The 13,800-nt window shown below is 43.4% G+C and overlaps 1 protein-coding gene across 5 annotated transcripts in view; it reads right to left on the reverse strand.

Moving 5' to 3' along the window:
- Nucleotides 1-11,218: 11,218 nt before the first annotated feature.
- The window catches only part of KIZ (kizuna centrosomal protein), a 120,426-nt gene continuing 117,844 nt past the window's right edge, over nucleotides 11,219-13,800 (reverse strand). For all 5 annotated transcript variants that reach the window (XM_046679430.1, XM_046679432.1, XM_046679431.1 and 2 more), the window contains 2 exons: nucleotides 13,501-13,544; nucleotides 11,219-11,368 (listed from right to left, as the gene is read on the reverse strand). In XM_046679430.1, coding sequence (XP_046535386.1) covers nucleotides 11,265-11,368; nucleotides 13,501-13,544 — 148 coding nt within the window. In that variant the 3' untranslated portion in view covers nucleotides 11,219-11,264. The remainder of the gene's footprint in view (nucleotides 11,369-13,500; nucleotides 13,545-13,800) is intronic.

The following is a 13,800-nucleotide window of genomic DNA, read 5'->3' on the forward strand; positions in this document are numbered from 1 at the left end:
AGCCTTGGAATAGACTCTAGAGTTCCCAAATAGTTACATCAGCCAGATTCTACCAACCCAATTGTCGTTCTAGGTGGGGAGACAGATTTCTGGTGCTTTCTCCTCTGCCATCTTCCCAGAATCCTCTCTCCTCTAGTTTGGATGTTTTGTCCTTCAGACATGGAAGATGGTAAGTTTCTCACTGGATCATAGTCATGGCTTTTCTGCTGCCCGTTGTTGGTGCCAACATGACACCTGTCCCCTGATTCTCATGTTGTATGTCGATGGTCCCTTTGCTTCCACATCCTCCCAAGGGAATTTGCTGAGGTTCAATGTCACCATGGGGTCATAATATGAGACTCAGGAGCCTAATGTAGCTCCCTAGGTATGAGAAAATTGTAGTTGCTCACAGGTAAAAATGATTACCCAGTCATGTACTTCCCTTCGTACATGTATGCCCAGAATGACCAGACCCCCACTCTTCACTTGCAGAACTCCTCTTGGTCCTTTGTGACTCAGCCCAAAGTTTACCTCCTTGTCTAAGCCTAACCACAACCTAATGTCTAACCGCATCCACTAGCAGGCAGTCTATCCAATGCTTGAGATGTGTTTCCACAGAATAGCAAATAATAAAACTGTTAGCTAATATTTATTGCGTACTTACTATGTGTAAGATACTGTGCTAAGGACTGGGATTCAGATGTAGACTTGTCTGACTCCTGAACCTGAGTGTTTAACCATTGCATGGTTCAGCCTCTCAAGAGACGTTTCTCTATCAATATTTACTACATAGCATCATCTGGCAAAAACTGCCAGTTTTCCACCAAAATTCATTTTCCGCTTCTTCTTGGGAACATGGCTGCCCAGTTGGAGAGTGTTTCCCAATCCACTGTATGGTTAGATATATCCAAGTAAGTATACATCAGTGAAATGTGAGAAATTCTCCTGTCATTCCTTAAAAGGAAGTTCCTTTCTCAGGACTTCCACTTTCTCCCTCCTCTAGTGACTACAACCCAGCTTGGCCCTGCAGACCAGGATTATAACCTAGGGATGGTGGGGGAACAGGATGGAAGGGACCTGGATTTCTGAATGTCTAAGAGCGGAGCCACTTGCCAAACTTGGGGCTGTTGAGAGAGAAATAAACTTCCATATTCTCAAAGCCACTGTATTTGGGGGCCTATTTGTCACAATGGGTAAAACATCACCCTCAACAATTCACATTTAGATGATTTGTCTCTACCTTTCTAGACAGAGAAATCCTTGAGGGCAGGGAACATACCACATTCATCTCTCCATATATTTGGCCTGCCATAGGGCCTGCGGTGTAGCAAGTACTCCGGAACGAGCGCTCTTTTTAAATGAGTGATTGAATAAATTGTTACTTCTTATATTATTGCAAAAATGCCTGTGAGAAATGGCTGAGCTTTGAGACCAGATGCAGGCATATCTGAAATGGGAGCAAGAACTGGTCCTTGGGGGCCGACCCTGTGGCCAAGAGGTCAAGTTCGCGCGCTCCACTTCAGCGGCCCAGGGTTTCGCTGGTTTGGATCCTGGAAGCGAACATGGCACTACTGATCAAGCCATGCTGAGGCAGTGTCCCACATGCCACAACTAGAGGTACCCACAACTAAAAATACACAACTATGTACTGGGGGGCTTCGGGGAGAAAAAGGAAAAAAAATCTTAAAAAAAAAAAAAGAACTAGTCCTTGGCAAGAATTGGGACCAAGATGCAGGACTGACAGCATTCTTGTGGCACTGGAGGGAGGGGTGTAGTTTGATTTCAGCTGATTTCATGCAGTTGCCATAAGTATGCTTGCAAGTGCTAGAAAGGCCTGGCCAGCAGGACCCTATGAATGCCATTTCGTAATACCATGGTGATTAATCTGCAGGATGCTGCAGAGTGACGTCCTAGCTCTTTTCTCTAGCACGCTCCCTGGGTTGAGAAGCATCCAGCTTTAAATTTGGGAAGGCAGGAGATGGCAGTTGTACTGTCCATCAGTATCATCTGTCGCCATCTTTGAGCTGCCAGCGTGACAGCTGGGGAAGAGCAGGATCAAGTTGACTGGCAGAATGTTTTACATCTAATGAGTTTGTGCACAATAATAGTATAATAAATAAGGCTCTAGAGGAACTCGGTTATCGCTTACATTCCAAAAGTGAGATATGGCCTTACCAGAAGCTCACAGAGCCATCTGTCATCAAATATTAGTCTTTGTGTCAATGGTTGGACTGGCCTGAGGAAATGGAAAACATCAGTGGAGAGGCAAATGACGACACTATGCCGTTCAAAAAGATTTAAAGGGAGCTACTTTAAGGAGCTGGAGATTTCCAGATGATTTTGAAATAAATATACAAAACTACTAACAAAAGCCATTAGACTTGAAATCTTGGCTGCTGAATGCGAATGAGTCTTTCCATTGGATGAGTTCAGTTTCTGTCACTCGGGGTAAGTTCTCGAGTAATATAATCCTTATCTGCTTGGATTTGGGGCTGGAATTATTGCGATCTTCTTTAATGTGTTTTTGCCAGTTTGATACATCAAGATCTGATCGTCACCGAGGCACTCTGCTGGTGACACAACTGCTAGTGACAGGAATACTGAAAGTGGACGAAAGCTTGAGAATTGGATAAAAGCTGTTAGGATTTGTGGTTGTTTGGTTTCCTCATTTTTTGTTGAGGAAAAGGAGGAGGGAACTCACGAGCAGTCACCAATAGAGAATTGGGCCTAAACAAATCTCGCCAGTCAGTGACACAACTAAACGATGAGCACATCACACCACATAGTGATGGGGGTAGTTGGGAGGACACAGGCGTGTTGACCATTAAAGATGAAGTGCATTTAGAAAAGCAATTCATTGAGATGAAAAGTTCACGGAGAGCCAAGACCTAGTGGCCCCCAAATGCAGGAGATTTTACAGGCCTTATCCGTGTGAGGTCTTCAGCCTAGACTGGCCTCGTTAGGGTTTATGCCTGGAGGATGTGCAATTTCCCACTGTGGATGGGAGACCCTAGATTGGCCTCTGTTGGGAGTTTCAGGGTTGGGTCCCCAGGGACGGAGTTCAGTGAGGTCAACTTTCGTGGTTAAAACACAGAATTCGCCTCTGGAGTTGGTTTCCCTGTTTAGAGCAATCCTTCCCAAGTGTATTCCAGAACTAGTAGTAGTAGCTATTTACAGTGGATATGGTAGCATGGTGCTCAACATCCATTCCAGCCCCTTGTAGTCTGCCTTGCTATACTGCAGACCCTGGAAAGCTAAGAACCACGTTTTCTAGACTCCCTTGAAGCTAGAGTTCTGTTGTGATTTAGGCAGATGCTACCAGTCAGATATACTTATATGAGATTTGCAAAGCAGTTCATTATAATGGCTGGGAATGGGGAGTTATTGTGTAACGGGTACAGAGTTTCAGTCATAGAAGAAGAAAAGAGTTCTAGAGATGGGTGGTGGTGATGGTTGCACAACAATGTGGATGGATTCAATGCCACTGAACTATACACTTAAAAATGGTTATGATGGTAAATTTTATGTTATGTGTGTTTTAGCATAATTTTTTGAAAATTAGAAATTTACCGTAATTAAAAACCATCATTCCACTCTTGTGCACATATAAAAAGGAAAATATAGGCCAATTAAATAATTAATGCTTTCCTAAAACTCCTTCACATATAGAAACTGCCTCTTCTAAATGACTTTTTGATTCAGAGTCTCTGATGCCAACATTTTCCCACACATTATCATTCTCTGTGCCATGAAGCATGTTGGCGTTGCCGCATTTAAGAGAGCTCCAGTCTCGTCTCCAGGCTTTTCATCCAAGCAGCTGACACTCGTTCTGCAAGTGTTGATGCATCAACACAGGCATTGACAACTATGTCCTCTCTGATGAGTGGCCAACATGACATGTCCCAATTTTAGAGTTGTTCAAATGTGGGGAAAAAAGCTTGACTTTCATCAGCTGGTGGGCTGGATGAGCCTAAAATGAGATGACAAAATGCTCTCCTTAAATGGAAATCTCTTCCCCTGTTTAAAACCCTTTGATGGCTTCCACCCATTGACCAACAGAAGACAGTCCAAACTGCTCACCATCGCATACAAAACTCTTCATGACCTGTTTCTTTTAAAAATTATGAACTACCTTAAACACACAAAAATGTAGAGAACGACATAACTAACATGATGCCACCAGATTTGACAAATATTTGACAAATGTTGACACTTTGCCATATTTGCCTAGAATATTTGTTTTTCATTCAAAGAGATAAGCTGTTACTGATGCACTGAAGTTCTCTTTTTTATCCCTCCACCCATGTTTTATATTTTTACTATATATGAACCCTTTCTCCCCTTTCTATAAACAACACTTTGAATTGTTTTGCATTGTTTTCACTTTTACATATAGTTTATTAACTGTAGGAATCCTCCAGCAATGTGTTTCTTATTGTTTTCCTGTTGGTGGGCACTAATGTTTCCAAATTTTCTCTATTTCTAACAATACTACAGTTAAGTTTTTGAGGATGTCTCTTTGTGTACAGTAGTGACAGTTTCTCTCTAGCAGCTTTGTCCAAGAGAAATAGAATAGAGCTACATTTGCAAGTCATACATGTAACTCTAAATTTTCCACTGGCCACATTAGAAAACATAAAAAGAAACTGATGAAATTAATCTTAATAAAATATTTTAACCCAACATATCCAATATACCCATTTCAGCATATAACCAACTTAAAAATCAATGAAGTATCTGACTATTTCTTTCATACACAGTCTTTGAATCTGATATGAATTTCTCAGTTTGGATCAGCCACATTTCAAGTGCTCAGAAGACCCACATGGCTGCTGATGACTGTGATGGACAGTGTGGCCCTAGAGCTTATATTTAGAAATGGAACCATGGATCATAGGATATGCCATCTGCAGCCTTACTTGATATTATAAATGTGCTCTTCAAAGTGTATGAAAGTCCCTCTTTCCTGCTGCCCTTCCAAGTACCCGCTGCGATCTGCCTCCCAATCGCGGCCGGTCTGCCGGGTAGGAAATGGCACCTCACCGTTCTTCCCTCATGCCGTTTGCTGGGCTAGTACGTTTGAGTACCTCTTTATGTTTACTGGTCATTGGGTTATTTTTTTTAATGAATTGCTTGTTCTGATCCTTACTTCATTTTTCTACCAAGTTGTATTTCTCTTATGGGCATGTGGTTCTTTCTATATTTTCTTATCTGTTATTTGTTATTTTGTTTATTTGCTTGTTTTTTGCTGAGGAAGATTCACCCTGAGCTAAGATCTGTGCCAATCTTCCTCTATTTTGTATGTGGGCCACTGATGAACGGTGTATGTCCACGCCCTGTTTATTTCTATAAAATAAGAAAATAAACAGAAAATAACAAATGTTGGTGAGGATGTGGAGAAATTGGAACCCTGTGCCCTGTTAGTGGGAATGTAAAATGGTACAGCTGCTGTGGAAAACAGTATGGAGTTTCCTCAAAAAATTAAAAATAGAATTACCATGTGATCCGGCAGTTCCACTTCTGGGCATAGACCCAAAAGAACTGAAAGCTGGGTCTTGAAGAGACATTTGCACACCCGTGTTCATAGCAGCATTATTCACAACAGCTAAAACATGGAAGCGACCCAAATTTCTATTGACGGATGAATGGATAAATAAAATGTGGTATATACATACAAGAGGATATTACTCAGACTTAAAAAGTAAGGAAGTTCTGACATATTCTACTATATGAATAAACCTTAAGGACATTATACCAAGTGAAATAAGCGAGTCACAGAAAGACAAATACTGTATGATTCCACTTCTCTGAGGTACAGAGTAGTAAAAATCAGAGAGACAGAAAGTAGAATGGCGGCTGCCAGGGATTAGGGGGAGGGAGAATGGGAAGTTAGTGTTTCACGGGTACAGAGTTTCAGTTTTACAAGATGAAAAGAGTTATGGAGATAAATGGTGGTGGTGGTTGCACATCGTGAATGTATTTAATACCACTGAATAGACATTTAAAAATGGTCATGATGGTAAATTTTTTGATATGTATATTTTACCAAAATAAAAAAAGATTGTAAAAACATGTACTGGGGGAAGTGGAAGGGCATCAAATGTACCCTGAATAAATAAATGAATGAATGAATGAATGGGGGAGAGAGTGCGGCAGAGAGGCAGTGAGACGGGCCTCTTCTCTGTCTACTCGTGAAAGAGAGAAGATGCCAGCTGTTAAGAGATGGCAATGAAAGAAAAAGGAGCTGATACCCCAATCTTAGCAAAACAGGGGTAAGATTACCAGCTGCAGCCAGGGGAAAGGAAGGGTCTGGAAGAGCTGGTGTAGTGGTGCACTATCCTAGGGAACTGACAAAGCAATGCTAAAGATGTCACTAAGCACTGAGAGCTAAATTGATGCAAAAATAAAAATTTTATGATTACCATGTAAAAAAATTTGTGTTTTTCATGTGGATCACCAGATTAGTCCAGCACCATTTATTGAGAAGTCTGTTACAGCCTCACCGATTTCAAATACTACGTCTGTCTACAGCCAGTTCTCATGCAGGGCCTCTATTCGGCTCCATGTTCCCATCCCTGAGCCAATACTGTAAGGCCTTATCACCAGTCTTTATAATAAATCTTGATATTTGCTATGGCAAGACCTCTTCCTCTTTATTCTTCAAAATTGTCTTGGCCATTTTGGCCCTTTGAATTCCTTCTGAGTTTAATGACCAGCTTGTTGAGTTCTGGAAAAGACCTGTTGGGATTTTGATTGAAATGGCATTGACTTTTTGGATTAATTTGGACAGAATTTGTGATTTTTAAGATACAGAGTCTTCCCATCCATGAACATGTAGTTCTCTACTGTCAATAAATGTTTAAAATTTTGTCTTTCAATAACATCTTAAAAATTTTAATATTTTTGACATAATTTTTGGTGTTACTGCGAATGGCATCTTTTTAAAATTTACTTCTGAACTGGTTTTCCTGGTGTATCACTATACTGTTGAATTTTGAAATTGCTCTTATATCCACCAACTTTGCTGAACTCTCACTGGTTCTAACGCGTGGTCCTACATCTCTTGATTTTCTTTGTGGACAATTGTATCTTCTGTCAATAAAGAACACGTTATTTCCTCCCCTCCAACCTGCAGTTACCCCCTTCTCTTGGTGTACTCCGCCTGCCGTCATACACTCAGCTCTCATCCTCGCTGCACACGTGCTAGCCTCACGCAACAACTGTGTTCCATTTACACGAGTTTATTGTACCTCTGAGCTTTGCACATGTCCTTTCTCTGCCTAGAGTCTCCTCATCCCCCCAGCTCCACCTCATCCTGTACAAATGTCACCTCCTACATGAAACTTCCCTAACTCAACCCCAGGAGGAACAATTCTTTTCACTCCTCTGAGGTTTGGGGCACATGCACTGTACATAATGTGGCTCCAGGTTTTGTCTCCTTGCTGGAGTGTGAGCACCCCGAGGTCAGTGACTGTGTTAGATCCATCTTTATATTCCCAATGACAAGCACACCAGTGCCTGCCACACAGGAGTGTCAGAAAAGGCTTACTAAATGAGCAAATGATAAAGCTGCATCTGAACTTCAGTTAGTAGGAGCTGGGAGGGTGGTTACCCCAGATCTATAGAGAATTGAGTCCTCAATACTGTGAGTTGTGGTGCTCAATTTCATCGTTAACTAAGCTCACAAAAGTTTGATTTATAAGTTAGAAGACCAGTGTGAAAGAATAGAAAATATATATACGAGTCTCTGCCCCTGGTTCCTAACACAGAGCTCCTAAAACCTTTCCTGGGTGAGAGGAGTATCTTCCTTCCTCATGAGGTGACTCACGGGGGACTCCTGGATAGCTTCCGGATGGGGGCTGGTCACCAGAAAGACCAAGCCATGATTAGAAGCTTGGAATTTTCAGCCCCACCTCCCGTGCTCTCAAGAGGGAAGATGGGCTGGAAGTGGAGTCAATGATCAGTCATGCCTACGTGATGAAGCCTTCACAAAAATCCCCAAAGGATGAGGTTTGGAGAGCTTCGAGGTTGCTGAGCACAGAGGTACTGGGAGAGTGGCGCATCCGGCAAGGGCACGGAAGCTTCGGGTCCCTTCCCCACACCTTGCCCTATGCATCTCTTCCATCTGGATGTTTATCGTCATCCTTTCATATCCTTTCATTATAAACTGGTAAATGTAAGTAAGGGCTTCTCTGAGTTCTATGAGCCATTCCAGCAAATCATCAAACCCAAGGAGGGTGCTGTGGGAATGCTGATTTGTAGCCAAGTCAGTCAGAAGTTGTGGGAACGTGGGGACCTACTATTTGCAATTGGTTTCTGAAGTGGGGGCCAGTCTTGTGGGACTGAGCCCTTAACCTGTGGGTCTGCACCAACTCCAGTTAGTGCCAGAATTGAATTGTAGGACACTCGGCTGGTGTCAGAGAGTTGGTCGATATGGGAAAAACCCTCCACACATCTAGTGCCAGAAGTGTGTGTGGTAGTAGTGTGAGAGTAAAGGAAAACACAGGAGTGTTTTTCCCATACAACCAGCTTATTAACTGACCCTGTGATACTGCTTTCACCTGGGAAACAAGACAAGCCACAGGCTCAGGGCACGACCTCCCCAAGAGCCTAACCCCCTGGAGACCTCAAAACAGATTAGAGTTGTTGGTGAGCATAACAGAGCGGAGCTTCCACCCCCATCCACCTAGCCATGGCCTCCTGGCACTTGTACTATTATTTCCTAGTATATTTTTTAAAGTAAATTCTCTTCTTTTCCCTAAAATGTATTTAAAAAGGAAAGCTTTTATCACTTCTATACATTTTAAACCAGAGTCACTTGCAACAAATAGAAAGTAAATGAAAAGAACAAGAGTTATTAAATTTTAGCTGGAAAATTTTGCCTACGAAAGGTGCTGGGCCCCAGGCCTACTCCCCCACGATTCAAAAGTAAGACACGTGTTAGCCAAGTGTTAAAGAGCAGCGCCAAACCGAGGTTCTCCTCTGCACCCTCACGGCACGCACGACACGCGACCTCCAGGCAAAGGAGCTCACCTGCAGGACTCCGGGCTCCCTTGGCATCGCGGACAAATAGCCAGTTAGTGCCCTGGCTGAAGGGCCTGTTTTGTTTCCTTAGTGGGTATAAATCTTTTAAACCTGGTAAGGTTTAGAATTAAAATTAAAAATGTTTAAGAGAATTACATGCATAGGAAAAAATGCATAGAAAAAGTTTGGAAGGCTATCACACAAATGTGAAGAATGTTTATTGCTGGATTTCTGTGTGTGGAATAATTTTAGATTTACAGAAGAGTGGCGGAGGTTCTTGTATATATTTCACTCAGCCTGCTTCCCCTAAGGTGATGCTCCTCTAATCTTAGATGACTGCGTATATTTGTCAAAACGAAGAGACCAGCACTGGCATGTCACTATCAACTAAATTCCAGACAATGTTTGGATATCACCAAACTTTCCATTAACGTCTTTTTGTTCAGGGATCCAACCAAGGATCCCACACCTCATTCAGTTGTCACGTCTCCTTTGTATCCTCTGGTGACAGTTTCTGTCTCCTTGATTTTCATGACCTTGACAGTTTTGAGGAGTATGGGCCAGGGGTTCTGTCGAATGTCCCTCAATTTGAGTCTGTCTGATGTTTTTTCTCATGATTAGACTGTGGTTATGAGCCTTTGGAAAGACCATCACGAGAAGCGCCCTTCTCATCACTGCGTATTGGGGGTCCCTGACATTCACAGGACCTATCACTGATGCTATTAACCTTGACCACATGGTTAAGGTGGTGTCAGCCAGGTTTCTCCTCTGTAATGTTGCCATTTGTCCCTTTCCACACTCTATTCTGTGGACGTGAGTCACTAAGTCCAGCCCACGCTAAAGGGGACGGTGGGGAGGGAAGAATTCAGCTCACCTTCCTGGGTCAGAGGGTTGGAGGAAACTTAGTTCATCTGCTATTTTCTAGCTAAGACATATACATAAACACCCTGAGAAATGCTGGAGATACTGTGCCAGCTGTCCTGAGACTCCACTGGGCTTCACCATGGGGTAGGGTGATTGGGGGATTTCCCAGCGAACTGGCTCCCATCAACTGGTCGCCTTTTGAAGAATCGCCCAAGTGTTTTTCAAAGTCGTTGCACCAGTTTACATCCCCACCAGCAGTGTATGAGGGAATTTCTCCCCATCCGCAGCAACCCTGTATTAACCTTTTTGATTCTAGCCATCCCAGTGGGTACGAAGATACTGTGGTTTTGACTTGCCTTTCCCTGATGACTAATGATGTCAAGCATTTTTCAAGTGCTTATTGGCCATTTGTATATCTTCTTTGGAACAGTGTCTATTCAGATCTCTTGCTCATTTTTAAACTGGGTTGTCTCTTTATTATTGAGTTGTAAGAGATTTTTATATAGTCTGGATATGTCCCCTTTTGATTTACATAAAAAATATGACTTGCAAATATTTTCTCTCATTCTTTTCACTTTCTTGATGATGTCGTTTGCAGCAATAAAGTTTTAACTTTCATAAAGCCAAATTTATCTATTTTTCTCTCTTGTTAGTGCTTTTGGAGTAATATCTAAGAAACCATCGCCTAATGGAAGTCACAAAGATTTACACCTATGTTTTCTTCGAAGAGTTTTATAGTTTACCTCTTACATCTAGGTCCTTGATGTATTTTGAGTTGATTTTTGTATACAGTGTGAAGTAGGGACCCAACTTTGTTCTTTCACACGAGGCTATCCAGTTGTCCCACCACCATTTGTTGAAAGACCATTCTTTCCTCATTGAATGGTCTTGGCACCCTTGTCAAAAATTAATTGACCGTAAATGTGAGGGTTCATTTCTGGATTATCAATTTTAGACTATAAATAAATCAACATTTCATTGATCTGTATGTCTATGCCAGTACCACACTGTCTTAATTACTGCAGCTTTTTAGTAAGTTTCAAAATTGGGAAGTGTGAGTACTCCAACTTTGTATGTCTTTTTCAAGATTGTGTTGGCTACTCTGGGTCCCTTGAATTTCCACATGAATTTTAGGATCAGCTTGTCAATTTCTACACAGAAACAACTTGAATTTTGATGGGCACTGCATTACTCACTTTGCATTCTGATAACATTTAAAAATGAATATGCTAGTTCATATCGATGTCATGAAATTTCACTGGAATAACAATGTGGTCCCAAGTTTTCATATTAAACAATTAAAAAACTTAAAAGGACATTTTTATTTTGGACATCACATATGAACACAGGGTTTCAGTTTGTTTAACGTCTTTATTCCCAACAGACGTTACAGCTTATTAGTCATAAAAATCATCAAAATCATCCGTGGACGTGTTCTGGTTTCCAGGACGTAAAGCGGCTTCAATTTCTGAGTTGCTGTCATCAGACTCACCCCAGAAGGCTGGAAGAGAGAACCAGACAGTTGTTTAACATCTCTGCATTTTGATTAGCTCAGCTTAATCAGCTGACTGGCTGATTGGAACACTGGCCTGCAAAAGGGACACATGTGATATACCCGACCAGATACACCCGGAATGCATGTGAACGCTGCACAAACTTAGACATTTCACCGTGTGTTCCATGCATTATAATGGAAAACACTTTGCAGAGTACTTTTGTTTTTAAAGATTGACACCTGAGCTAACATCTGTTGCCCATCTTCTTCTTCTTCTTCTTCTCCCCAAAGCCCCCCAGTATGTAGTTGTATATTCTAGTTGTGAGTGCCTCTGGTTGTGCTAGGTGGGAGGCCACCTCAGCGTGGCTTGGTGAGCAGTGCTAGGTCCACGCCCAGGACCCGAACCCGCGAAACTCTGGGCCACCGAGGTGGAGCGCACGAACTTAACCAATCGGCCACAAGGTCGGCCCCTACAGAATACTTTCTTTTCCCTTCTCTTGTAGCTAACTCTTCAGGATGGGGGTTTAAAATCAGGATTAACATGGAAGCAGGGTTACCTGGGGTCTTTTATTAGGCTTGATACCACTGGCCTCAGCTGCTCCCCACTTTGCCCTCCCTCTGGTCTTCAGAGAGCAGAGAGGGGCAGGGAAGACAAGGTGGAGGAACAGCAGTGAGGTTTATGCTGAGACAAGGGCTTGGGTACACATGGTTTATTTGGGAGGTGATCCTGGGAACAATATGGGGGAGGCTGGGAGAGTGACACAGGGAAGAGAAGAAGCCAACCGAGGGTGTTAATGAGCAGGGGCTGGCAGTGGACAACGAGGGCTCAGTCCTGCAGGGGGCCCTTTGGGAGACTGAAGAACTCGCCTCAAATTATCCCAAAGAAAAGTAAGGAAGTGAGGTTATTTATCCACCAACTCCCATCTCTCATTGGTTGAGGGTTGTTCTCAACCAGGGCACTGGTCAATTCCCCGGCACTTTGGGCAGCCTGTGAGAGCTGAGCATGCTCCTGGGGCCAAAGAAAGCCCTCCGGTGGAGATACACAGCTACCTGGTGTAGAAGGCCAAGGGCATGTCACTGCACTGGGCTGAGGTGACCTCCAAGGTGCCGGGGCACATTGTCTGCTACATTGACAATCTCCATGACCAGCGATATCTACATGGCATGACCTGTCAGCTCTGTGATGACTTCTTATATACAACCCCATTTAATCCTTCCAACAACCTGGTAAGATAGGTATTAATGTCAGTTTCACTGAGCAAATCAAGGCTGAGAGAGGTTAAGTAAGTGGCCACCATCAGCGTTAGTGGGTGGTCAAGCTAGGAGTTCTACCTAGGTTGTCTGACTCAAACCCATGCTCTCAATTACAACCCACTGGGAATGGGGTTTAAGGAGACAGGAGTAGAGAGAGCCCAAGCTCAGCAGCGCATATGCCACTGTGTTAGTGTGGAAGGAGGGTTAGATTCTCCCTGTGCGCTGGGTGTTGAAGGATGTATAGGAGCTCACTGCGCTGAGGAAAAGGGAAAAGCATGAGCAAAGGCAGAGAGGTACGCTGTGGTATATCTGGAAAAAGCTAATTGTGACTAGACCCAAAGAGGACAAGACTGGGAAGAACTGGGATGGGAAGTAGGGATGGGGCCAGACCACAAAGGGAGAAAGCTACAGACTCTATCCTGCAGGTAGTGGGGAGGCACTGGCAATTCTTAGCTAGGAACGGAAGGTTAAACGAGACTTGGACGCTGGTGGCCAGTGGAGGGCAGTCAGGAGTCGGGGAGGGGTTGGGCGTGAGGAGACCAGTCAGAGTCTACGGAAGAGCCCTGTCCCGTCATGAGCAGCAGGCACTGGCGGGGCACAAGCCGTGAGCGGGACAGAGACAAGGTGGAATACACGGTGTGGGTGACCCATCAGATGTGGAGGCCAACAGCCCCTGTGAACTCGCACTCGCAAATTCAAGTGCTGAGCCCACGGCCCCTGTGCCCGCACCCCCTCAGGCAGCCCTTGGCCCGGGGACGCGCGGGCCGCCCTGTGGCCACAGGCCCGCCTCGCAGGCCGGACACGAGGGGCAGAACACAAAGCCACGCACGGCTCTTTTGGTTAAAACACACCAGGAGAATTTAGTCTTCAGTTATTTCTCTTACCTTTAGACTTGAAATTGACAGGTAGTTTCTTTTTGGTCTCACACCTGTAAAATAAAGAAATAATCTAAGTCCCGAATCTCAGTGCGCCTTTTCAGGAGCTTTTGCAATTTTAATGAATTTAAAAGTCCCCTCGAGGAGCATCATCCAAGTTTTTTATTATACTTACGTTCTTTAGGTTCATACTGAATGGTTGATGGAGATATTAAAACGGAAACTGTTACTTGTGTATGGCTTGACATTTTTATTTATTTTCTCTTGTTTTCGTCAAAGTATTCGCTTGCATTTATGTGTACAGATTAT

Source organism: Equus quagga, chromosome 12 (genome assembly GCF_021613505.1).
Source record: "Equus quagga isolate Etosha38 chromosome 12, UCLA_HA_Equagga_1.0, whole genome shotgun sequence".
Lineage (NCBI taxonomy): Eukaryota > Metazoa > Chordata > Mammalia > Perissodactyla > Equidae > Equus > Equus quagga.